General features: G+C 39.7%; 1 protein-coding gene across 1 annotated transcript in view; it reads left to right on the top strand.

The window, feature by feature from the left end:
• Window positions 1-26542, top strand: part of Fat4 (FAT atypical cadherin 4) — a 144767-nt gene that overhangs the window by 64497 nt on the left and 53728 nt on the right. The window contains exons 2-6 of the mRNA XM_090356610.1: window positions 3568-3699; window positions 13655-13916; window positions 15423-15773; window positions 22487-23409; window positions 23918-24092. Coding sequence (XP_090212736.1) covers window positions 3568-3699; window positions 13655-13916; window positions 15423-15773; window positions 22487-23409; window positions 23918-24092 — 1843 coding nt within the window. The remainder of the gene's footprint in view (window positions 1-3567; window positions 3700-13654; window positions 13917-15422; window positions 15774-22486; window positions 23410-23917; window positions 24093-26542) is intronic.

The raw sequence follows: 26542 nt of genomic DNA, 5'->3' as shown, positions 1-26542 counted from the left end.
TAAGATGTGAGTGAGAGAGACACTCCGCCTGATCTTACAGGCTACTTTTATAGGCCCCAGCCATGTGGCCATACACAGGTGGCCAATGGAATTCAACATGGTTGATTGATGGCTAGGGCAACCACTGACACCTTTGCTGTTTGAACTGACCTATCATCTCGGTGGGCATCTGGCGCACTGTTCTGACGACAAAGGAAGGGGAGGGAATTCCCTGGCAGGCTAAGGGGGCTGGGGTGGGGAGGAATCCTGGTCACTCCACCTGGTTTAGCTGCTCTTGTAATCTGAGCTGTTATCAGAGATTCTGCAGCCCCCGTTAGGTCAAGTCCTCCTTTGTCATAAAGATGGGAAATGCCTATAGGGGATGGATTTTGGGGAAGTCAAGAAAGGGGTCCCTTCAATTTTCATGTCTTTCTTTTAGTTCCAAAGAAAAAAGGAATGCATCTATATGCAGAGATTTGTTGTCACTTAAACCTTAGTTGAGGTTAGATGGAGATAGTTCTGTTCTTAAGAATTTGTGACTCAAATATATAGTGTAATTGCTTAGAAAAGCAAAGCAGAACAAAATAAAACGCCAGGAACACTCAAAAGAAAGGGGTGGGGTGGGACCAACAGGAAAGGGGTAGATAAAGGAAGAAGAGGGGAAGAATGCAGCCAAGAATTCAATGTATGTCCTACAAAATTAAGAGGGGAGGATGGATGAGTGAGAATATTGAAATGGGTGACATTCCTCAAGAGATATTATGGTCATAAACTGCTTAGTCAACTACTTAAAGATGATTTAAAGGCAGTAGAAAAAATTTGTGATTTGGTTCAGTGGTGGTGTTTTAAGCTTATAATCCTATTCAGGAAGCTGAGATCTGAGGATTAAGAATCAAAGCCAGCCAGCACAGAGAAGTCTGAGAGCCTCTTATTTCCAGTACACTTAGCTAAAAGTCAGATGGGAGAAGTGTGGCTCAATAGGTCGATTGCCAATCTTGAGCAAAACAAAAACAAAAATAAAAACAAACTTGGAAACAGCAGTTGGGTCCTGAGTTTAAGCCCTAATACCACCACCAAGAAAATAAAAGAACTGGGGATTCATTTGACAGTCAATACTGGCTTTTTTGATTTTTCTCTAATGTGTCACATCAGGCTCCTGCCAGTCCTTTTGAGAATGAGGCCACCAGTTTTATTCTGTAAAGTTCTACTTCTGTTTATTTCAAGATTTCAGTTTCTAAATTGCAGTAATACATCAAGAAGAGCCCGGGGATGCACTACCACAGAGCCTTCTGGCTCATAAATAAATAAATAAATACCTAAACGCAGTGTTCATAGGGTAAGATCAAACCTTACATACCTCCATAGCCCAAACATTACATTCCTGACATTTGGGGCATTTAAATGTAAACTGTGCTCTTTGTTAGGACCTCCTCATAACTAAAATATGAGTCACTTACAAAACCATAATAGATTTTGGCCGTGCTGCGTGATGAAGTGTTTTGGATGCCGTGAGACATTTCACCCAGACTCATGGCAGTAGAATTCCCATGGTCTCCCCAAATAGGGAAAGAAATGAAGAACAACACTCAAAGAAATATGTAGACCCTGGCAGAGCTCGCTCCTACAACTCCAGCTCAGCACTGTTAAGAAATCCAATTACTTGGAGCAAAACCCTCACATTAGAGTGTAAATTTGTGTGTGTGTGTGTGTGTGTGTGTGTGTGTGTGTGTGTGTGTGTATCTGGATTTAACTCTGTCCTTGACATATGAAACTAGATCATGGCTTAGATTCCATTAAGTGAAATTATATGGCTTGTTCACACACACACACACACACACACACACACACACACACACACACACTGATGTGAATACAGTTTGGCCTTTGAAATACATTTTATATGGAAAACAGAATATTGATTTGTTGTTGCTGTTGTTATTGTAACTGGCCCTGGAGCTTGAACTCAGGGTCTGGACCCTGTACCTGAGATTGAGATTTCTGATCAAGACTTACACTCTCCCACTAACAAGCCATAATTCCACTTGTGGCTTTTTGTTGATCAATTGGAGATAAGACTTACGAACTTTTCTGCCAAGGCTGGCTTTGAACTGAGATCCTCATATTTCCCTGTCTTGAGTAGCTATGATTATAGGTTCTAGGGCGATATGGAGATGTTTATTATTGGGAACTTACATTAAATAAATGTGTCAAACCCATTGAATTGAGGAAAGTAGGTAGTCTTTGGCTTCATTTAAAAAGAGAGCTTGTGAAGGCATTTTGCATCCACATTTTACCGTTTTCTTGAGGCTATGACATTCTGACATTCTCTAATAACTGCTGTCTCCTTGAGGTGTAAATTAAAGGTTGGATCACAGAGCCTTTCCCTGTACCCATCAGTCTGACACGGTGACACTGGAATGTCCCCAGCACAAAGCCTGTGACTGATTTCAGTCAGGAAAGGTGGAGTTTTCCTCTGCGGAGCCAGGGGAAGTGACAGAGCAGTCCCTGGCTGTGATGACCCTGTGACGATTCCACTCAAGTCTGTTCACTTGAGTCTTCAGGCAGAAAAAAGAACTGCAGGATTTCAGTGTCCTTGGAGACTGTTCCTGTCTGCCTTTCTGTAATAGCCAGCCCATAGAAGCACAGGCGTTATTGGCGACATCGGTTTTGGAAGTTGTGTTGGACATGGATGAAGACACTACACTTCAATCTCTTCATGTTGTTTAACAACAACATTTAAACCAAATGATAACTTCTACAAGCCAGAAAAGTAATGTTAATCCACTGTTAATCTCAGTAGCTGAGAGTGCCCAGACTAAATATCTATTTTTAGATAGACTGGTTAAGTTTTGTAACTAGTTAGCATCAAGTGGTGGTCAGAGAGATAATGAGAAGGGATTTCCCCCTTGCAAAGTTGAATACTGCCTTGGAAATTTGGAAGATTTTTTTTTCTCTTTTTTCTTCCCTTCTCTTCCTTTCCTTTCCTTTCCCTTCCCTTCCCTTCCCATCCTTTCCCTTTCTTTTTTCTTTATTTCTTTTCATGTCAGTTCTGGGACTTGAACTCAGGGCCTGGGCACTGTTTTTGTTTGTTTGTTTTACTGAAGGCTGGTGTTTCACCACTTGAGCCACACCTCCACTTCCAGGTTTGTTTTTCTGGGTTAATCGAAGTTAAGAATCTCACAGACTTTCCAGACTTTTACACTGACCTGAAACCCTCAGCTTCCCAAACAGCCAGGATCTACAGGTGTGAATCATTGGAGCTAGGCTCGAGAGTTTTTGTCATCAGAATAACTTTTCATTTGTCACTAGCGAGACATTTTAGGAAGGAATTTCCCCCTGCTATGCGTGGCAGGCTGGGGGTCAGATCGTCCTTAGTCTTGGTCCTCTTGATGGTGGAGAAACTGAGTTGGGTGGTAGAAATGTCTAGTATAAATTACCCAGGGGTTATTTAAACTCTGCTATGATCAACGAGTCTACGAATCCTCACTTGATTGTGTCTTCTCTTTCCTGGGCATCTGGTTTCCTTTGGGTCGTGTGGATCAAGTCATGCACGCAGGCCTCATACTGGTCTCTCCTTGTGTCTCCCAGGTGGAAATCACGCTTCAGGACATCAACGACAACCCGCCTGTGTTTCCGGCAGATACGCTGGACCTCACCGTGGAGGAGAGTGTAGGGGATGGGGCCCGGATCCTGCAGCTCAGCGCCCTGGATGCAGACGAGGTAGCGCTAACCTCATCTCCAACCTTCCATCCAGCATAGATGCCCATGCCCTGCGTGCAGGGACTAGTGATTGCAAGTGTGCATTTCTTCCTCCTCTCCCCCAGAGTGTGAGAGGTGTGAATCAAGAATGGCAGCCACCTTTTGATCCACAATTCACTTAGCCCCTTAAAAAAAAAACTTTAAAATAGGCCTTTGCTTTTATGCTATTATCATTCTGATTTGCAGTCTTCTAGCAGGAGAAGATTGCTTCTATTGCCACTGAAATTGTTTTAAAAAAAAGCAAGTTATTTAACATGACAAATATTGAAGGTGGCCTTAAAATGTTATGTAATTTTCATGTGTGTACATAATGCATACATTTACAAATTACTGAAGGAAGACTATTATCCAGTCAAGCTCATGATTTTTTTTCAGTTTTTAATGAATGAATTTTATGATTAATGGTGAACTTGAGAGCAAAATTTAGGTTATTATCTCCTACAATTATGTTTTAGAGGCATGATAACATGTATCCTTTGTAATTCTTTTCTGGCATTTTTAATTCATTAAGAGAATATTTTTTTTTTCCTGCCAGTACTGGAAGTTGCACTCAGAGCTTAGGGTCCATCTCTTACTTTTTTTCACTCAAGGTTTCTGCTTTACCACTTGAGTCCTAGCTGGACTTCTGGCTTTTTGGTGGAGACACAAGTCTCATGGAATGTGGGCTGGCTTATAACTGTGATCCTTAGAGCTCAGCCTCCTGAGTAACTAGGATTACACATGTGAGCATGAAAGTGAGGAATTTCCTCTCCTTACCTTCATCGAAACTTCAGCAGGATCTGAAAATCTGACATTTTGCTTTCTGAGAAAATGCTTGCCTGCCTGCCTGCCTGCCTGCCTGCCTGCTTTCCTTCCTTCCTTCCTTCCTTCCTTCCTTCCTTCCTTCCTTCCTTCCTTCCTTCCTTCCTTCCTTCCTTCCTTCCTTCCTTCCTTCCTTCCTTCTTTCCTTCTTTCTCCATCATGGGGCTCAAACTCTGGGCCTGGGCGCTGTCCTTGAGCTCTTTAGCTCAAGGCTACTGCCCTACCCCTTGAGCGATAGAACAACTTCCAGTTTTCTAGTGATTAATTGGAGATAAGACTCTCATGGTATTTAGTGCCCAGTCGGGCTTTGAACCGTGAGCCTCAGATCTCAGCAAAGGTGATCAAATAAATAGCAGGCTACTATTAACAGCCAATTCAAAACCCCAATGACTTAGACATTACAAATTTTGCAAAATCTACCTAGTAAAAGGAACAGAATGATGAGTAGATATTTAAATAAATTTAGTTTTCCACTAGCATAGGTTCGATATGCAATTTTATGAAAAGTTCACATTTATTGCAATGTCTGTCATTGACATTTATATGACTGAACATTTGTATTATTGATAGAGATGTGATCTCTATCAGCAAATATATCAGTAAATATTTGTAAATATCAATTGGGAAATATTAGTAAATATGTTTCTTGAAGCTTATCACTGCTAAAATACATTTGTTTATATCAACTTATAAAATGCAACAAATGGTATTTTGCATATAATAACAGGAAAGATCTCATGTGACGGACATGAATTGCTACATATAAAATAATTAATCGCAACAGTTATTTTATTGGTTGTACTCTGTAGGAAGGGAGGAGAAACTTCATGAAATATTATAATTAGAGTAGGATTATTCAATATAACTAACAGTAAAATTGTTCTTGAAAATTTTGTTAGTTATACATAATTCTCTCTCTCCTCTCTCTCTCTCTCTCTCTCTCTCTCTCTCTCTCTCTCTCTCTCTCTCTCTCTGTCATCAGGTACTTGGACTTCAGTTCCTTGTACTCTTGTGTTTTTTTCCTCATAACTGATGCTCTACCACTTGAACTACAACTCTACTTCTGACTTTGCTGGTTTTGTCTGCCTGAGCTAATTTTGGACCTTGATCTTTTGGTCTCAGTCTGCTACGCAGATAGGATTACAGGTGTGACCAACTTATATGCTGGTAATGGAATGACTTTACAAAAGGTATAAAAGTAATCAACCAATTATCTGTTGATAACTTTTATTGTTTACACGCTTTTTCATAATGGCCTAACTTGACTGTTAGGCAGTATTAGGGAATAAAGTCTAAGTTAAGAATAAATCAGTTTGAGAAAGCCGTATATATGTGCTGAACTTAATTTAAGATGCATTTGAGGCTGGAGGCTGGCCCTCACTCCTGCACTGGTAAAGCTACCAAGGAGGCTAAGATGTTCAGGTCAAGGTAATGAGACCTTGGCAGCAGACAATCATAGCAATACCTCCACTGGAGTCTTGGCTCAAGTGCAGAGCACCAAAAACCAAGACCTCCAGTCCTCTGAATTCAAGATTCAGTACAGGCATGAACACATGCATATACTCGTATATGCGCACACACCACATATACATACCACAGACCACACACATATGACATATACCACATACATCACACACACCACACATACATCACATATACACACATGTCATACACACACACACTCCACACATCATATATACCCTCTCAACATACCGTTTAACTGTGCTGAATCAAGCAATTCTTAGGTTTTTGCTTTTGAGAACTCCTTCTTTGTGTTTGTGAGTGTCTCCTCTGAGAGTAAAATGTTTCTCTAGCATTATTCTCACTGCAGCTGGCACATCATATTTATTTTCTGTGCTGCTGATATAGCAAACTTAGTGTATTTAATAAACAGACTTTTTCAATAGCCCTAATGAAATCATTATTCTTGGCAAGACATTTCCGTACATTTACCTGTGGTATTAATTCACCCCCTCAGCTGATACTGAATATGAAAAAATGGCTTTCTTAAAGTCAATCCAGTCTTACGTTTTTCCTTCTTTGCAGAATTGTCATAACTTTCAAATGGGACCTTTGAAAATATCAAAGAAGTTCTCTAATAGCTTTAAATTTGTTTTTGTTTCTTTGCTTTCTCTGTTTCCAAGGCTGTATTATGTGGACAGATCAGACTTGAATATAGTATCTGAACTTTGCTAGAATATTCTAATAATAATATTAATAATATTCCTAACAGATTAAAAAAGTAGATATTAGCAGTCTCAAATTGGTGTTGGATGTTTTTGTTAAGCCATAAATTTATAATAAAAATGTTCGTCATGTACACCTGAATATACAAGATAAATGCGGGCAGTGTGTCCAAGTCAGCTATTTTGTGATTAAATTAAAATGGTTGGGAGGCTTTCACTTTATTAAATTTAAAAATTGGCTTTGAGAAAGCAGAATAAAAAGATTGCAAATGTCACTCCTTATAAATTTGAAAGAAGGAATATTTTTGCCTTGGACCATTAGAAATCATTCCCTTATGTACTTGAACATAAAAGAAAAAACAAGTACAAGTGATGGTGACAGGAATGTTCTGGAAGTCTTGGATGCAGTAATCCCTCCTTGGGTTCTGCATTCACACACCGCTCATCATCTTCTAAATAGTCTTTCAAGATTTATTATGCTGAGTGCTTTAATAAACTTCTCTAAGCTAATCATGGAGAAAATAAAATGGTGGCTTAGAGAAAATACAGTTAGGTCAAAAGGCAATTTCTCAAGTCAAACGCTCCAGAATTACTTGGATTTCAATGTCAAGATCAATAATTTATAAGTAATGGTGAAACTGAAGTTTAGAACTTCGCTTCAGGACTCCTGGGAATGGCAGGCCTTTGTCCACTGGCCCCTGCTGGCCTGGTGAAGGACAGCCATCTTCAGGAAAAATACAGGAGCCACCCACTTAAACAGGCAGGAAAGTGGGGGCAGAGAAGGACAGACATGAGTAGTGCAAAGGGGTTGTCATGATGAGCTGTCAGCTCAACTCTAGTGTGGGGAAGGCTTCCATGGGAATTGTTAAATAAATTATTACCTGGTAGGTGATCTTTCCTGTGGGGGGTCAACTGCTCCTCAGAGGTAGTTTAAATCCCCCCCAAGAATGTTATCCATGGGTGACAAGTCCCACCCTTTTTAGCCTTCAAGATGACTAACAAGGCACTGCAGAGAATGGCTCAGGACCGTGTCCACAGGTACAGAATGGAGGTATCTGGGATTCTTAGCCTTTCTTCTGTGCTGAGGAGTCAGTGCTTCCCAGTGAAAAATAGCTTTGGAGGGCCTCTTACAATTGGACACCAAAAGCCATATTTTCTAGGGATTCCAGGAAGCTCTTCCTTTATTTTCCTTTGCAAGCTGTCTAGATGGTCAAATATTTCTCTTTTAGCAATAATAGCAAACATTGCATAGCTCCATATTTTCTCTCAAGGGTTATTAATGTGTATTAACTAAATCTTAACTAGAAAGCTCTTTGGTTTTAATCAGGGAACATTGGTGTAACATGTATTCAAAAGCCATACAAGTAATAGTAGAATAGTCTACCGTAACATTAAGTCCCACAGGATTATATTTCAACCAGCACAGTGAATGTTTAATTTACTATTTTAGTCACAGTTAACATAGATTTTGTTGTTTTACAATTTCCAAGTGGGATGTTGCTGAGTGCCTGTAATAATCATAACTACTAGGGAGGCTGAGATCTGAGGATCACGATTGCAAGCCAGCCCAGGCAGAAAAGCCTGTGAGATTCTTGTGTCCATTTCACTAGCAAAAAGCCAGAAGTGAAGGAGTAACTCAAGTGGTAGGGCTCCAGCAAACAAAGCCAAATGAGAAAGCAAGGCTCTGAGTTTAAGCCCCATTACTAGCAGAATGAGACAGATACAGATACAGAGAGAAGGAGAGGGAGACACAGAGAGAGCACACAGAGAGAGACAGAGACAGGCAGACAGATACTGAGCGACAGATGGGATGAACCAGATTTAATATTCTAAAGCATGGTGAAGTCAATTATCCTTCATGACCAAATCCTAATTCTAATTCTACCTCTCCCAAATTTCTTTATCAATGCTAAAACAGGGCAGTCGGAACATTCTGGTGCCTTCTGTGGGGCAATTTCTTTGGTTATCCTTCCTGTACCTATCTCTGTTTCTGCTCCTTTCACTCCGTAAATATCAATATCAGTCCTCATGTTCAGATCACTTCTTGTCTTTTCTATTTGTTTACGTTTTCAATAATACATGTGAATGCAGCAGACTCCTACACAAATTGACCTTCCGATATTTTTCTTTTTAATTTTTTTAATGTAATCAATAGAAGGGTTACATTATATTCACCAGACAGGTGCATTCCTTAACAATCATTGCTACCCCTTCTCATGTTTTTGTCCTCATTTCCCTCCCCTCCTCTTCTCATCTTGCTTTCCCCCCTTTCCTATCCTATTTCAAACAAACAAATAAACATATATGCAATATATCAGATAAGAAGGTAAGATACTGTAACAACATGAGATAACAAAGGGACAACAAAAGAGATGAGAAATAACATAGTACATTAAGAACAACAGTCACACATTATATGGCTCTTGTTTCTATATCTTGGAGGTCCTTTCATTTAGCCTCATCCTATACGTTCAGATACTTTTCTCAAGTACCTTTTCCACACCTGAAATCCTAGTCATTTCTTAATCATTCAATCACAGAAGAGACCACAAATAAAATTTTACTTCTTAATTTCCTTTGTATCCAAGCACATCCTACTTCCTCTGTGGTCTTCAATAAAACTCTTCTCCAAATTCCTAACATAGTAATTCCAAACTTAATTGGATTTCTTCCTTTTCTTCCACTTTCTCCCATTCTGCCCGATAGTTCAAGAATATGTATGAAAATGAGAACAAATGATTATTATACTTACTTCTGCACCCAATTATATTTTAGCATTACCAATCTGCCCCCTGGCTCCTGCTGGTTCACACAGATTCTTATTTTGAATTCCCAAGGGACAGAACCAGTAGCTAATGCCTTCTTCCCAGTCAGTTATCATCAAGGCAGCCCTGGAACTGAGATTTAGCTTACTGAGCACCTGGAGAGTTGAGCTCATTAATCCCCTTGAAGTGATGTAATGGGGCAGGTCTATTACTCAAGGAAGCTCATAATGAGTGTTCCGTGACCTTTCTCTTTCCTCACCAACCTTTCTAGCTTGGAGCTTGCAGTTTGGGGGCTCAGATCTGAAGGACCTGGGAAAACAAAACAAGTTATCTCTGTTCTCATCCCACAGAATAGGGGTTTATAATCTGCTTATTTCACCAATTTTGGCAATACAGAGCCCTAATTTCTCTTGGATCCAAGTTTTACTTATAGTCTCCTAGCTATTGAGAAGTCGATAATAGTAATAGTCTTAAAAGCTTATATCCAGCTAAACTACTATGAAGGTTTGGAATCTGCAGAAAGCAAGCTATTTTATATATTTGAAATTCTGCAGAACAGTCCCACAATGTAACAGTTTAGTTTGATTTTCTTGTCTTAGATTAAAGATCTCCACTGTAAAGCACTGTGAAAAAACCTAAGCACTTCTCACTGCACATTCATCCATAGTGGATTCATCGTTCACAGTCTACAGTCCCCTCTATAAAACCCAGACACCTCTCCTCATTCCATTATATTTCCTAAATAAATAACTCAACATGACCCCCTCTCTTTCTTTGCTTTTTTGCCAGTCCTGGGGCTTGAATTCAGGGCCTGAGCACTGTCCTTGGGCTTTCTCAAGGCTAGTGCTGCCATTTGAGCAGCAGCACCACTTCCAGATTTTTCTGTGTATATGGTACTGAGGTATCAAACCCAGGGCTTCATGCGTGCTAGGAGAGCACTGTATCTCTAGGTCACACTCCCAGGCCCAGCCTCTCTCTTAACCCCCACCCTGTCCATTAAAGATCTCCAGTTGTTCAGCAGGTTAATTTCCTTTTCTTTCAGACAATGTAGGATAACTTTGACAGGTGTAGATTTGAAATTTACATGCATGGAGGATGATTGTGTATAATCAACTAGTGTCTCATTTGTAAAAGGAATCTACTGGAAGTGTGATTGCTTGCTTCTGTTTGCCCAGAGAAAACTCGTGAGTGTGTGTGTGTGTGTGTGTGTGTGTGTGTGTGTGTTCACTTGTGAGTGTGTGCGTGTGCCAGTTATGGGGTTTGAACTCAGGGCTCCCTGCTTTCACTTGCCTTTTTCACTCAAGGATGGAACTCTACCACTTGAGCCACTTCCAGATTTTTGCTGGTTAATTGCAGATAAGAGTCTCACAGTCTTTTCTGCCAGGACTAGCCTTGAACCTTGTTTCTCATATCTCAGCTTCTTAAGAGGCTAGGATTATGGGAGTCAACCCTCCACCCCCAACTTCTGTTGGCCTTTTCTATATTTTGGTTTGGAGAAAGGTCTGTCTGAGCCACTTCATTTTGTAGTTAGATTGTTAGATATTTTTCCTTGAAAAATCACATTTTTTTCATATATGTGGTTTTAGAAATACTATTTCCCATTCTGTGATTTACCTCTTCATTTTTTTCATATATTTTTATTGTAATTAATAGTAGGGTTACATTATATTCACCAGATAGAAGGTGCATTACTTCACAAACATTGACACCCTTTCTCATGCCTTGGTCCTCATTTCCCTCCCTCCACTCCCACTCCTCTTCTTGTTTCCCCCCCCTCTATATCCTATTTCAAATAACCAAATAAGCTTATATACAATATATCAGATAATAAGGTAAAAAAACTGTAACAATATGAGATAACCAAGGGACAGCAAAAGAGATGAGAGATAACATAGTACATTAATGAAAACAATCACTCATTATGTGGCTTTTGTTTCTATATCCTGGAGGTCCTTGCACTTAGTGTTATCCTATAATGGCCTTAAGTATCGAGGTTTTGCTCTATTGTAAATCTCTGCTAGGAGACATCACCCCATTTGTAAGGAAATGGAAAGACTTAGAAAAAAAATCGTATTAAGTGAAGTAAGCCAGACTCAAAGGAACATAGGCTCAATGGTTTCCCTCATTTGTCATAATCAGTAGAAACCTTGGGCTCTCCTAGCAGAGATTTACAATAGAGCAAAACCTACATATATAAGGCCATATAGTATGATGCTAAATGAAAGGACCTCCAGGATATAGAAACAAAAGCCATATAATGAATGATTGTTGTCCTTAATGTACTGTGTTATCTCTCATCTCTTTTGCTGTCCCTTGGTTATCTCATATTGTTACAGTATCTCACTTTGTTACCTGATATATTGGATATATTTGTATTTGCTTATTTGAAATAGGATAGGGAAGGGGGGAAAACAAGATGTGGAGTGGGTATGGGGGAGGGAAATGGGACCAAGACATGAGAAAGGGTATCAATATTTGTGAAGCAATGCACCTTCTATCTGGTGAATGTAATGTAGCCCTCTATTAATTACAATGAAATACATGGATAAAAAGAAACAAAAATAAAATAAACCAAAACAAAAAACAAATGGGGCGATGTCATTCTTTCTGACAGCAGCATAGAATTCCATTGTGTATAAATACCACACCTTGTTGATCCACTCATCAACTGAGGGACATCTGGGTTGGTTCCATATCTTTGCTATGGTAAATAGTGCTGCAATGAACATCATTGTGCTAGTGGATTTAGTATGTCCTTGTTTCTGGACAAGTGGGTAAATGCCAAGTAGTTGAACTGCTATCACTGAAACTTTGTATTTTAATGTCTCACTTATCTCTCTCTCTTTTTTTTCTGTTTTTGTTGCCTGTGCTGGTCAGAGCCATGAAACCACTGCCAGGTCCCATGGGGACTGGGAGAGGAGGTTTCTCCTAACTTTCTTGCTGGAGTATAGTTTCAGGTCTTATGGTTAAGTGTGAAAACCATATGGAATTGATTTCTTGTCAGCTTTTTAATATGTATATATGTTTTAACTAACCTTCCTTTCGAAACGGCTATTTCTTAGCCACTGTGCATTCTTAGCAACCTTGTCAAAGATCGGTTGACTTTTAGGCATGAGTTTATTTCTGGGCTTTCTAGTCAGTTCAATGGATGGGTCTGTCTGATTGATGCTGACTTTATAATGTATTAATTACTGTAGCTTTGTATCACTTTTGAAATCAATACCTGATTTTAAAACACATCTTTTTTTCTGACCATTGTTTCACCTACGTGGAAGTCTTTTCTAAGTCTAAATGAATTAAAAACTCATTACCACACACACAAAAAAAATGTCTTTAGAGCTGGGTTCCAGTTATTCACATCTTTATAACTAAAGTTACTCTGAAAATCATAGTTTGAGGTTAGCTGTGTGAGACTAGTTTTTTGTTGCTTGTAAATTTTTACTTAACTATACAAATGTATGATATTTTTGTAGAAGTGGCTTTTTAATACATTCAGAAAGCATCTTTACTTGCAAGAATTTTTCATAAACTAAAATCAGCTTTAATGTCCCTGTCATAGTAATGCTAAAAATGGAATATTTGATCCTCAGTTAAAGAAATATTTATTAGGTTCAACTGGCATTTCACATCTCAAATTTATAAAACATTAAGCAAGTCCTAAATTACATGTGTTGAATTAGCTATGAGACTCTTATCTCCAATTAGGCAGCAAAAAGCTAGAAGTGGAAACGTGATTCAGGTATTCATGCATTAATCTTGAAGCAAAAAGGAAGCCAAGTGTAAGCTTGAGGCTCTGGGTTCAAGCTCAAGCACCACACACACACACACACACACACACACACACACACACACACACACAGATTTCTATAAGGATTGACATGAATCTGTAGCTTTCCTTGGGTACTATAGCCCTTTTAACAACATTGCTACAAATGTATTTCCACTTCTTTGACTCTTCTGTAATTTCTTCCATTGGTGTTTTATACATTTCCAGTGTACAAACTTGGACCTTCTTAACGTTTTCCTTTTGAAATCCGATAGTATGCTATGGAATGAAAGCCCCAACCTCACTGGGTCAAATAAATGGTCAGAGGAAATGAGAGAAACAATGGTTCTGCTGTTCTACTTCCCTGGTTCAGATGCTTGGTTTTCTTCCTCCCCTAGGGCGCCAACGCTGTGGTCACATACGCTATCATTAGTGGAGCTGATGACAGCTTCCGCCTGGACCCAGAGTCTGGAGATCTCATAGCCACCAGGAGGTTGGATAGGGAACGCCGTTCCAAGTATTCCCTGCTGGTACGGGCAGATGATGGGCTGCAGTCCTCAGACATGAGAATCAATATCACCATCAGTGACGTGAACGATCACACGCCCAAGTTCTCCAGACCTGTGTATTCTTTTGACATCCCTGAAGACACCAGTCCTGGTATGAGACTTGCCTGAACTTCAGGCCACTTTGTCAACCATTGCCCTGGCTGCAATCACTAGTTATTAACTAGTCTTACTACATTCTACCAGTTATTATATGTATGTAATATATTCTATATACCAGTTACTATAGATAATATATTATAATGTATATATAATACTGTATATATATTATATAGATGTTGACTGTTTGAATCTGTTAATTAACATCTTTGGTGAAATTCCTGAACAAATGGCTAGGTTCTGGAGGAGGGGGTTTGTTTGAAGGCAAATGAGGTTAATTATTTTCCTGATTACTAATTACAGATATTTTTGTCCCCAGAAATATTTGAACCAAGAGTTCAGAGGGCTTTGAGTAACCACTCTTGATACCCCTAATTTCCTTTCTTAAAACGGATGTGATTGTGTTTCTCTATATAGAAATAGCAAATTATGTGGAAACTCGTTTCTGATTTACCAGGAATCAACTCTAGCTTAGGTGGCCCCGGGAAAATGAACTCAATTCTAGTGAATTGCTCGCACTGTTCAATGAAATCAATAATCCTGGTAGAATTAAAAGACCCATTTCTTTAGTTTGCTTGCCTGGGGTTTGAGATAAACAAGTAGTCAATAAATGTTCTTAGACTTTCAGTTGGAACATATTGTGTTGTGATTGTACAGTCTAAGAACACATACACCCTTGTTGCCTGTGCGTGTGTGTGTGTGTGTGTGTGTGTGTGTGTGTGTGTGTGCCTTCTTGCCATAACAGCAAAGTAGAAAATTTTACCTAAATTTTGAAATGTTATTATTCTGACTTACCTTTGGAATGAGATCTTATGCTAAGGCATAGGTTTGGGACATTCCATTTGACAAAGACATTGTGCACAGAGGACAGTTTCACCTAGTGACTCTCCCTTTGTTTCCAAAGATGGTCATTCATGTTCTTCTTTGAAAGATTTCCTTCACATGGATTTCTTGCCTTGATTATCATAATAACCAGAGAAACTCTTGCTTGAAATCACCATTTCTTACAACAGACCCTGTTGAATTGACTTTTAAATGTATACATTGCTTGCGTCAATAAGGAGGGGAAGGGCGGGTGAATTGAATCACATTGTGCATGTGTGGAAAGAGAGCCAGGTCACCTGAGGGGAGGAGAAGGGTTGGGGAGTGATGGGGAGAAGATAGAAGGGTGAGGGACCAAAATGCTTTGCGCTCATAATCCATAGGTTGAACTAAAATCCCTTTGTACAACTACTTCATAATTATTAAAAGATTTTAAAAATGGTAGTGCCCAGTAGAAAATAGAAGTGATTCCTTCCCAAAGATATTTAGTGGAAGCTTCACGTTACTGGGTAACTAATATGATTCCGGTTTCTCTGATGCAGGGGGAGGCTGGTGTGCATGATACCATGGAATTCTGTAGTGCTGTGGCACAGTGTTTTCACGGGGTTATCTCTCTGCCAGTATTTGGTCAGTAACTTGCTCTGTTAATTCTAGATCATTCATTTATGCTTCTCAACAGGTTCCTTGGTAGCAGCAATTTTAGCTACCGATGCTGACTCTGGTGTGAATGGAGAAATTACATACATTGTGAATGAAGATGATGAAGATGGCATATTTTTTCTGAACCCAGTTACTGGAGTCTTCAATTTGACCAGAGTATTAGATTATGAAGCACAGAAGTATTACATCCTCAGTGTTCGGGCAGAAGATGGTGGGGGACAATTTGCTACAGTCAGAGTTTATTTCAACATACTCGATGTCAATGACAACCCACCAGTCTTCAGCCTGAGTTCATACAGCACTTCCTTAATGGAGAATCTGCCTCCTGGGTCCACTGTCCTGGTGTTTAATGTCACTGATGCAGATGATGGTATGTGATTTCCTAAGAATAGTTTTAAAAGTTCATCAAAACATGGTTCTTATATATACATACACATATATTCAAGGACACACATGAGTACATACATACACGCATGTATATCTAATATATACATATATGTGTGTCCAATGTATAGCATGTTGTAATAAACACATATGAAAGTGTTATATATGTAATAGATATGTATCTATAATACAGCAGTGCAATTATATAGTATGTCATATACAATATTTTATTATGCTATATAAAATATATTAATAATAATCATGCATAATATGTTATATTGTATAAAATGTAACAATATAATATTTAGCTAACAATAATTTATTATTAACTACATATTTGCTTTCATTGCTCTCTATTCTTACTTTTATTTCTGGGGTGTATAGAAATACCACGTAGGAAGACATTGGGGTATTTTTATTTTATTTTATTTTTTAAAAAATTATTGTAGGGGCCGGGAGTTTGGCCTAGTGGTAGAGTGCTTGCCTAGCATGCACGAAGGCCTGAGTTCGATTCCTCAGTACCACATATATAGGAAAAAACTGAAATTGGTGCTGAGGCTCAAGTGGTAGAGCTCTAGCCATGAGAAAGTCCAAGGACAGTGCTCAGGCCCTGAGCTCAAGCCCAGGACTGGCAAAAAAAAAAAATATATATATATATATATATATATATATTGTAATGTATACAGGGGTTACAGTTACATTCACCAGATAGTAGGTGCATTACTTCTCACACATTGATACCCCTTTTCATGTTTTTGTCCCCATTTCCTTACCCCCACCCCCTCCCAATCATCTTGGTTTCCTCTCTAAACAGAATTAGAGATGCTTTCTTTATAATTTATTGAGTGCATTTTGAAATCGACTTCTTTTCTTCAAACTCATATACTTGAATACAGGCAAAACAGATACAGCACTATTATGGTTATTATAATTCTTGGAAATAAAAAATATAGTATGTATGGCCAGGCACAGGCTACACATGGGGTCGGATTTGAGGCCAGCCTGGGCAGAAAAGTCTGAGAGCGTCTTATCTTCAATTGATCAGCAAAAGCTGGAACAGAGCTGTGGGTCAAGTAGTAGAGTACTAGCCTTGGGCAAAAAATTATCAGACATATTGCTCAGACCCTGAACTCTAGCCCCACAACTAGTATCCCCCTCCCCTCCATACACACAATTGAGGACAGTCCATGGTACTTTTTCTTTTTTCCCCCTTTTTTTTTTGCCAGTCCTGGGACTTGAGCTCAGGGCCTGAGCACTGTCCTTGGGCTTTCTCAAGGCTAGAACTCTAGCCCTTGAGCCACAGCAGCACTTCTGGCTTTTTTTTTCCCTATGTGTGTGGTACCGAGGAATCAAACCTGGGTCTTCGTGCATGCTAGGCTAGCAATCTACCACTAGGCTAAACTCCCAGCCAATACATGGTATTTCTAAAATATGTAGGCTAGCTTCAATTAGATGCTCATGCCCAGATCATGTTATGGTTGCTGTTAGTTTGGCTTTGTCCCTGTTATAACCTTTATTTATCTTCTTTGTTTCCTGATCATGGACATTTACAACATTATACATTTGTATACTACTATGGTGAGAATTTTCCATTCTAGTCAGAGATCCTAGGTTTTAAAACCTTGTCTCCATTTTCAGATATATTCCATTTCGTCTCGTAACTTTAAATGCAGGGTAATTGGGACAAGAGTCAGAAAAAAAAGATGCTTGGTCAAAAATCTTCTGGAATATTCCATGCAGAAGTAACTACATGCATATAGTAACGGCTGTCTCCAAAACACTTTTAAAATGGATTTTCCCCTTTAATTGTGTTGCATAAATGTTTTGAGCTACATTTACCCATTGTTTTCATTTTGAATGCTTTTATCAGTGTAATTTCCTGTACCTTGACCTAAAATATAGGACACAGTTCTTAGTTTTTCTGAACTTGTTTGTAAAATTACCAGCACAGCAAAATGCAATGGTTCTCAAGTTATCCCACAAATAATATTAGTTAGACGTTTTAATTTTAACAAATTAACCTTAACCATTGATTCAAGAATTCATAATGAGGGCATGGTGATCTTCTAGGTAAAAATTCAATAGTAAAATAAATCTAACATATTAAATAGAATCTTTCTATAGCTAGCTTCAGTTTAACATTTATTGTTATCCCACCATTTCATAAACTAAGGCAAATCCTTTATGAGTTTCATAAATAGATAATTAGTGTCTGGATCACGAAGCTTCTCTGTGTATAATTAAAAAAATACATTGGGGAAAATTAGTAGAAATTAGAGCATCATGAAAATATCCAGGGTTGATATCTTAAGACTGTTTATTGCAATGATAATAATGCTAATATGGCAGAATAATTATATCCTGCATACTTAGAACAAGATGTGGGTTCATATTGCATGATTCCACAGTCTCCATGAGAGCTGCATCATCACAATTAGTGCTGTGACATGTGCCACTTCTTACAAACATACTAAGGCAGTGTTTGTAGTTGTGAATACATATGCTCCATAAGACAAATCTATGTATCTGTAGTTCTTAAAGACATTTTATCATCTACATTCTTATTTGTTTAGGTGAATGTGTCATTTGTCTATTTATCTGTTGATGTGCTTATTTATTTGCTAGGGCTTGAACTCAGGAATCTCTTAGTCTTGCTTAGCTTTTTCTGTTCGAGGCTGAAGATCTACCACGTGGCCCACACTTCTATTTCCTTCCTCCCTTTGATTTTCATCATTCTTATTATTGGTGTTATTTTGGTAAACTCGGTAAGATGAAAATTTTTCTACCCAGGCTGACTTCTAACCTTAGATCTTGGCCTCCTTAGCAGCTAGGATTACAAGCATGAGCCAGGGATATTTGGCTGTTTATATGATTTATGTATTATGCTTCTTGGATCTGAACAATTACTTAAATATAAATGTCTATATGTGTACATGTACACACATAGCAACATACAGGCACACACATACACAGACACACAGACACAGACACACACACACATACACACACACACACACACACACACACGGCAATAAAACTGCAAATAGAAGTCAGGGACCTAAATGCTGTTCAGAAAATTGAACACAAATGGTTTAAAAATGCAGTCTCTTTTCAGTGTGAAGTTCTGGTGGACCACGAAAGCCCAATGCACTCTAGTTTTAACATATGGGAATCAAATCTGAAAGTTAAAGATGAAGGGCTGGGAGTTTGGCCTAGTGGTAGAGTGTTTGCCTAGCATGCAAGAAGACCTGAGTTTGATCCCTCAGTACCACATACATAGAAAAAAGCCAGAAGTGGTGCCATGGCTCAAGTGGCACAGCTCTTGAGAAAGCCCAAGGACAGTGCTCAGGCCCTGGGTTCAGGCTCAGGATTGGCAAAAACAAAAGAAAGTTAAAGATGAATGCATTTATTGTTTCATGATTCAGATATTTGATGCAAAACTCAAGGATGAGCTAAAATGACAGGATTTATTTTCTTCATAGAGTATAAAAGGTAAGGGAGAAATTTTTAATTTTAATTTTTATGGACTTTTTTTGATGAACATACTGCCAAAGTCCCTTATTTGACATGCCAAGAATACAATGCCCCTTTCTTTCCTGGGTCTGTAATTTGTAAATTTCCTGGTGGAAGAACTGTTTCTTCATGTTGCAGAATTCTGTTCAGTTTGTTAGTTTCTCAATGCTAATAGTTATCTTTGGCTTCTTATTATGGATTTCTATCTCTTAATAGATTTATCATTTTGAATTAAATTTATCATCAGTTTCATTTTCATAATTCAACTAGTAGTTGTTATTTATTACTTCCTTTGCCAACACATCCCAGCACCCATTTCCCCTTTTTAGAAGGGATTGCTCTGCCGTTTACGATTAGGCTATAAAGTCTTGGTGTCATATTCTTTTCTTGCTGTAGCTTAGCTGTTGACTTAGGGAAGTCACACCCCTCAGGCCCAAGGATATTCAGACCTCTGATTTAACTACTCAGATTGCCATTGGTTTATGTAGCCCTTTGTAACCATGAAAATGTCATCAGTATTTCTAACTATTTTGGAAAAATCTTGTGTTTTCAGAAAACTAGGTTTTTAAAATCTTCTCTTTTTGGTGTTATTATATAGTTATTTGGGTACTTCTTATAACTTTTTAAATAATAATTACATACGTGCTTGGGTCTCAAGAGGCTGTCTTGCTGGGCTTTCTTCAAGAATGTCTATAAAGAGTCAAGGAAAGTAACTAGAGTCTATAATCTTTTCCACTCACCTACAAACATTGAATCAGAGTTGATATTCATTCTATATCAATGTGTATGAACCTTGATTTCTCAAACCTGTGATATTTACCACAAGGACTGAAGCTGGTTGTTGATCTTGTTTTATTGGATTTAATTTTTTTTTCCTGCTGCTAAATTGACCTGTGTCCTCTATCAATATTATTTATCTGTGTTTTTTCTGATTCTAATATTTTCTTAACATGACAGTAGTCTTAAATAAATTGTAATTATTAAAAGCCACAGCTCAAAATGAATGGAATAATTATCTTTCCAAAGATCTACATGAGCAAGAAATTCTGTGTCAATAAACCAGTGTCTTAAAGTTATCCTCTAAATATTTTTCTTCCATATCATCTTACAGAAAAAATAGGAGATTATGAAAATAGAGATGATGAAATTACAGTATAAGAGGAGTGTGGCTTTATTTTCTCAAGAAAGGAAAGAAATGAAGATAGTATTCACATTAAAATTTTCATGGGATTCAAGAAAAAGTGATAATGCCAGTATTCATAGAATACTAATGAGAGAGAGAGAGCAAGACCGAGACATAGAAAAAGAAATAATAGAGAAATAAATGGAAAGAGGGAAATGGAGAGGATAAAAATTGAGAGAGATGGTGAGATTAAAAATGGAGAGAAAGAAAATTGATAGGATCCAAAAAAAGGCAAAAGTTAACTTGCATATTCATAGAATGCTGAGGCAGGAGGAGGAGGAGGAAGAAGAAGAGGAGGAGGAGGAGGAGGGAAGGAGAGATCAGAGAAAGGGAGAGGGGAGAGACAGGGAAAGAGCAAACAAAAGGAGACAGAAATTGAGAGACAGATTGTGAGAGGGAGAGAAAGGGAGAGAAAATGGGAGAGAGGAGAGAAAGCAGAGAGAGGAGACAAACAAAGAAGGAAGAGAGAAATACTGAGATCAAAAGATGTGAGAGAAATTGAGAGACAGTGGTTGAGAGGGAGAAGAAAGGGAGAAAGAAGAGAAGAGAGTTAGGAGAAATGAAGAAGAGAGACAGGTAGCAGAGAAAGAGAGGAAAGAGAAAAAGAAGAGAAAGAAATTGAGAGATATTGAGAGACAGAAAAAATGGAGAGAAGACAAAGCACCAGAGAGACATAGGAATAGGGAAGGAGGAGAGAGAAGAGAAAAGGAAGAGGAGAGAGAGGAGAGAAATTAAGCAACAGAAAGAGTTCTTGAGGACTATTGGTAAAGTAGGAAGATCATTTCTCAAAGATGGAGTTTGGAAACAGAACTATCTGAAATGAATTTATTTACCAGCAGCTCACATTACTCATAGGCATTCCCTAGCACCAGAGTTGAACATTTTTGTGAAAATAATACATAAAATTGCCAGTGGCACTGTGGGGTCATGAATTAAACACTATTCTCTTCGACCTATTTTTACTAACTTCCTGTTTAATGGCTTACTAAAACCACAGGCAGAGACATTTTCTACATTAGTTTTACTTTTGGAATTTCTACAACCATTAAAAAACAATCAGAATTTAGATGTTTCTTTAAATTAGAATGTGTCATAGATTCTTAGGGGATAAAAGATATTTTCTAACTATAGCCCAATTACGGCATGGACAGTTATATTTGGATACTTTCATGTATAATTTTACTACTAACAATTCTTTGAAGGAGGACTTTTTAGAAACTTAGTATATGTGTAATAAAAGTTGAGAGGGTTATTTTTCTCAAAGGCCATTACTTGGCCAGATGCTTCATAGGAATTAAAAAGTATTTATTGGTTCTGACAAGAAATGTAAAAGTAGACATAGTGCCCCGTGACTAATGTGATACATCGGAACGTTTTATTACCCTTCTCTGAAAATTCATGTCGGCCTCAATAAATTACCGACATAATAAATGTTTGGCTAATAATACAGAGTGTGGCATGGTTCATGTTAGGCCCAGGAGAATCTGTGATAGCAACCAAAAAAAAATAAGCATAGAAAATATCTGCCTCCTACGACACATGTCTCCCCTTTTACTTTTGTATTTTAACATTTTTACGGTGTAATAAATAGCAAGTCCTATATCACTGGCTTCCTAGATTGTAAACACCTTTTCAGATCAAAAGTTACCTGGAAAAATTAGTGCCTGGGTTTTCTTTTATTTTGTGCGCATCGTGGGGCTTGAATTCGGGGTCCTGAGTTTTGTGGCTCAAGGACAGTGCTCTACCATTTCAACCACAAGTTCACTTTTAACTTTTTGGTGGTTCAGGGGAGCTGAGAGCTTGGTGAACTTTCCTGCTCAGGCTGGCTTTGCACTATCACCCTAGGTTCTCAGAGCTCGGGTTACAGATAGGAAGAGAATCCAGTGATGTCACCATAAAGTGTGTGTGTGTGGGCACACACGCGTGTCACCCAGACGGTCCTGCTTGTGGGTGCTTTCGCTGTGATCAGAGCGTGTCTGATTTCCTTCGCCTTGCGTTTCCAGGCATCAACTCTCAGCTGGCTTACAGCATGGCTTCTGGGGATAGCCGTGGACAGTTCACCGTGGACAGGGCTGGTGTGCTCCAAGTCCTCACAGCCCTGGACCGAGAGAGGCAGTCTTTCTACAACCTGGTGGTCCAGGTTCACGACCTCGCGCAGCCCCCCGCCCCCCGATTCACCAGCACGGCTCAGGTCTCCATCATTTTGCTGGACGTGAATGACAACCCACCCGTGTTTCTCTCCCCGAAACTGACGTACATCCCAGAAAACACCCCTCTGGACACGGTGGTGTTCAAGGCCCAGGCCACGGACCCGGACAGCGGCCCCAACAGTTACATCGAGTACACGCTGCTGAACCCTTCGGGGACCAAGTTCAGCATCGGGACCATCGACGGCCAAGTGAGGCTCACGGGGGAGCTGGACAGGGAGGTGGCCTCCAATTACACGCTGACCGTGGTGGCTACGGACAAGGGACAGCCACCCATGTCCGCGTCCGCCGAGGTGCTGGTCACCGTCCTGGATATCAACGACAACAGCCCGGTCTTCGCGCAGCCGTCGTACGCGGTGGAGGTCAGCGAGGCCACGCTGCCCGGGACGGACATTCTGCAGGTCCTGGCCACCGACGGCGACGAGGGCTCCAATGGACAGGTCCGCTACAGCCTGGTGGCGGGGAACGGCCACCAAGAGTTCCGCATCGACTCGGTCACTGGCACCATCACAGTGGCCAGGGCGCTGGACCGAGAGAAGATCCCCTCCTACCTTCTGACCGTCCAGGCCACGGACCGTGGCAGCACCCCCAGATCCGATACCTCCACGGTCAGGGTGCTGCTACTGGACGTGAATGACTTTGTGCCCGTGTTCGAGCTCTCTCCATATTCCGTCAACGTCCCCGAGAATCTAGACACACTCCCCAGAACCATTCTCCAGGTGAGTGTGTCAAGGCTGCTGCAGGAGAGGCTTTTGTGTGGATCCAGCCTTGTGTTGTCAAGTTGTGTTCCTTGCTGTGTCATTATGGCTTGCACATTGATGCCTGTGTGCATTGTAAATTTGTTTCGCTGTGGCAGTGAGCTCTGCAGTCTGTTCACATAAAATGATGTCAGAGTTTGAAACAAACAAGAAAAAATGGTCATGAGTATTGTACATAAATACTTATTTTATGAGCCACTATCTTCTTGAAACTATGAGAATCTTATTTTGCATGAAGCTTCCAGAAAGACTGTGCATCTGTTTTATGCAAAAGTTTTGTGCGCATTCGTGTGCATAGAATTCCCTCCCCTGGGTTTTTTTTCTTTTGGCCATTTTTATTTTGTACTTGAGAGGGTGTCTTGGAAATAGTGTTAAGACCTCATTGTCTTTCAGCTGCTGTATTTCATTTCTTGATATGCCTCAGGGTAGGTTTACTCTCATCCACTACTTGTATCGTGCTGTCTTGCAGGTGGTGGCAACAGATCATGACCAGGGACAAAACAGCAAACTCTCCTATGTTCTGTGTGGTGGAAATGAAGACCAGGCTTTCACGCTCTCAGCAAGTGGGGAACTGAGTGTGACCCAGAGTTTGGACAGGGAAACCAAGGAACATTTTGTGTTGTTGATCTCAGCTACAGATTCTGGTAAGTGCCAAGTGCATTACAACTCTGTAGGTGGCCTGAAAATTTCCTTTCCTGCCAGGCATGGTGGCTCACGCCTGTAATCCTAGCTACTCAGGAGGCTGAGATCTGAGGATTGCGGTTCAAAGCCAGTCGGAACACTGACGACTGTATGACTCTAGAAAACTCTAAGTGGGGCTGTGACTAAAGGGGCAGGGCAGTAGTCTAGAGCTGAAGAGCTCAGGGTCAGCATCCAGGCCCAGAGTCCAAACTTCACGACCAATAAAACCAACAATAACAACAAAAAAGAAAAATCCCTTTCCTACTCTATGAAAATGTTTCTACTAGTACTACTACTGCTAATTTTGTTGGTACAGGTCCTGAGGCATGAACTCAGGGCTTGAATGTTTTCTTTTGAGTTTTGCTTTTCACTCCCAGGTTAGCATTCGAGCACATGAGCCACATCTGCACTTCCAGTTTTTTGGTGATTAATTGGAGATGAAAGTCTTGCATCTTCTCTGTCCTGGTTGACTTCTAACCATGATCCTCAGATAAGCCTCCTGAGGAGCTGAAATTACCAGAACAAGCCACCACCAGGGCCATGTATTATTAAATGAGCAATTTGTTGGTTGGGTTTTACTAAAAGTCTCAAGTAACTGGAACATCTCAGGATGTGAGTTAGTAGCATGTAGCTCCTCAACTAGTCACATGTACATTGTCGGGTGAAATGGATGGGAAAGTAGTGAGGGCTTATACTCACCATAAGCAAAACTCTGACTCTATAAAATAGAATGTAGTCTGTGACTCCATGAGTCTCTAGCGTGCCCAGAGCTCAAGTATCCAAGTCAGAAGACATGCAAGGTTCTGGGGCTCTGAAGACATCCAGATGGTGTGGATAGGTCAGCTTCAGTGTTTGCAGAGTCATTACATATAATAGTGTATTAGGGAGTGATTTTGTAAAAAAAACCTCATCTTCCCTTAAAACTTCACTTCTTTCTTTCTTTCTTTCTTTCTTTCTTTCTTTCTTTCTTTCTTTCTTTCTTTCTTTCTTTTTTTATTTTTGCCAATCCTGGGGCTTGAACTTAGGGCCTGAGCCCTGTCCTTGGGCTTTCTCAAAGCTAGAGTTCTACCATGTGAGCCACAGCACCATTTCCAGCTTTGGCTATATATGTGGTACCAAGGAATTGAACCTGGGTCTTTGTGCATGCTAGGCAAGCACTCCATCACTAGGCCAAAGTCCTGGCCCTTAATTTAATTTTAATATAAAATTTTAATTAAAACTTTTAAAATTAAAATATTTTATTATTAATTGTACAATGAGGTGTGTCTATGACATTTTCATATTTACAAGGGGTTTTGTAGGTTTGGTTTTTTTTTTTTTCTGTTGTTTTTAAATCCTAGTACAGGGGTTTGAATTTAGGCACACACTTTTGATTAGCTGTTTTCAATCAGGACTTGGGGTAGAGAGACAATGTAGTCATAATATTCTATGCATACCCTACAAAATTAGGAAAATGGAGGTGAGGGGCTGGGTTGGAGGGATTGGGGGAGAATAATGAAAGGGGTGATATTTATTTATTCATAAACTGTTTTGTTGGAAGCTCCTTTGTACAGCTATTTAATGGCAATAAAAAAATCTAAATAAGAAAGCAAAAGTCTGGTGCTTTATCATTTGAGCTGCACCTAATTGGAGATAATAGTCTCGTGGGCTGACTTCAGATCTCAGCCTCCTGAGTGGCTAGGATTGCAGGCATGAGCCATCAGTACCTCAGTAGACATTTTCTTTTGATGAATGCGGTGAGCTAGACTGAGGCAAGAGAGCATTTACAAGATGGTTCAATTCAGTAAGTGCCCAGTGCTGATTTCTAGGAATCAACATGGCAGGAACGTCCCCCACTGTTGCCCTTTCCCACAATGCCATCAGCCTTATGCCCAAGGAAAACAGGGAGGTAGGAGTCTGGGTAAAATACAAGTCAGATTGTCTGTTATAGAGGACTTCTGCTTTTATGCAGTGAGAACGTGGAGACACAGTGGGTGCAAATTCTGCTCTGTATTCACTTTGGAGAGTTGTGAATTGTGGTGGGGGGTGGTTTGGAAGTGTCATTCAGGGGCTTAATGCGGTAGTGAGATACACGAATTCCAGTAACTCTGTTGCAGTATTTTGCTAGTCCTGGAGAATTAAAGAATCCACAGAAACGTACACCAGAGCACACATCTTTACAGAACTCTCCCCAAAGTTTTCTGGAAGTGGGCTACAGTTTGACGCCCACCCATGGGCAAGTGCTAGCCCAGAAAGCTGGAGATCACTCCCCACAATCACCAGGAGAAGCTATGAGGAAAATGAGACTAATTCTCTGAACTGTTTAATCAATTCCTATGCACACGTTTAGCATGAGGAATAACTCACCTTTTGCAAGGGAAGTTTATACTTTAGCTCTTGGTTTGAGACTCAGTAGTTCAATCCTATTTTTTAG

This window comes from Megascapheus bottae, chromosome 23 (genome assembly GCF_031878675.1).
Source record: "Megascapheus bottae isolate mThoBot1 chromosome 23, mThoBot2.hap1, whole genome shotgun sequence".
Lineage (NCBI taxonomy): Eukaryota > Metazoa > Chordata > Mammalia > Rodentia > Geomyidae > Megascapheus > Megascapheus bottae.
The sequence above is the reverse complement of the archived record's forward strand: the minus strand, read 5'-3'. Positions and strand labels throughout refer to the sequence as shown.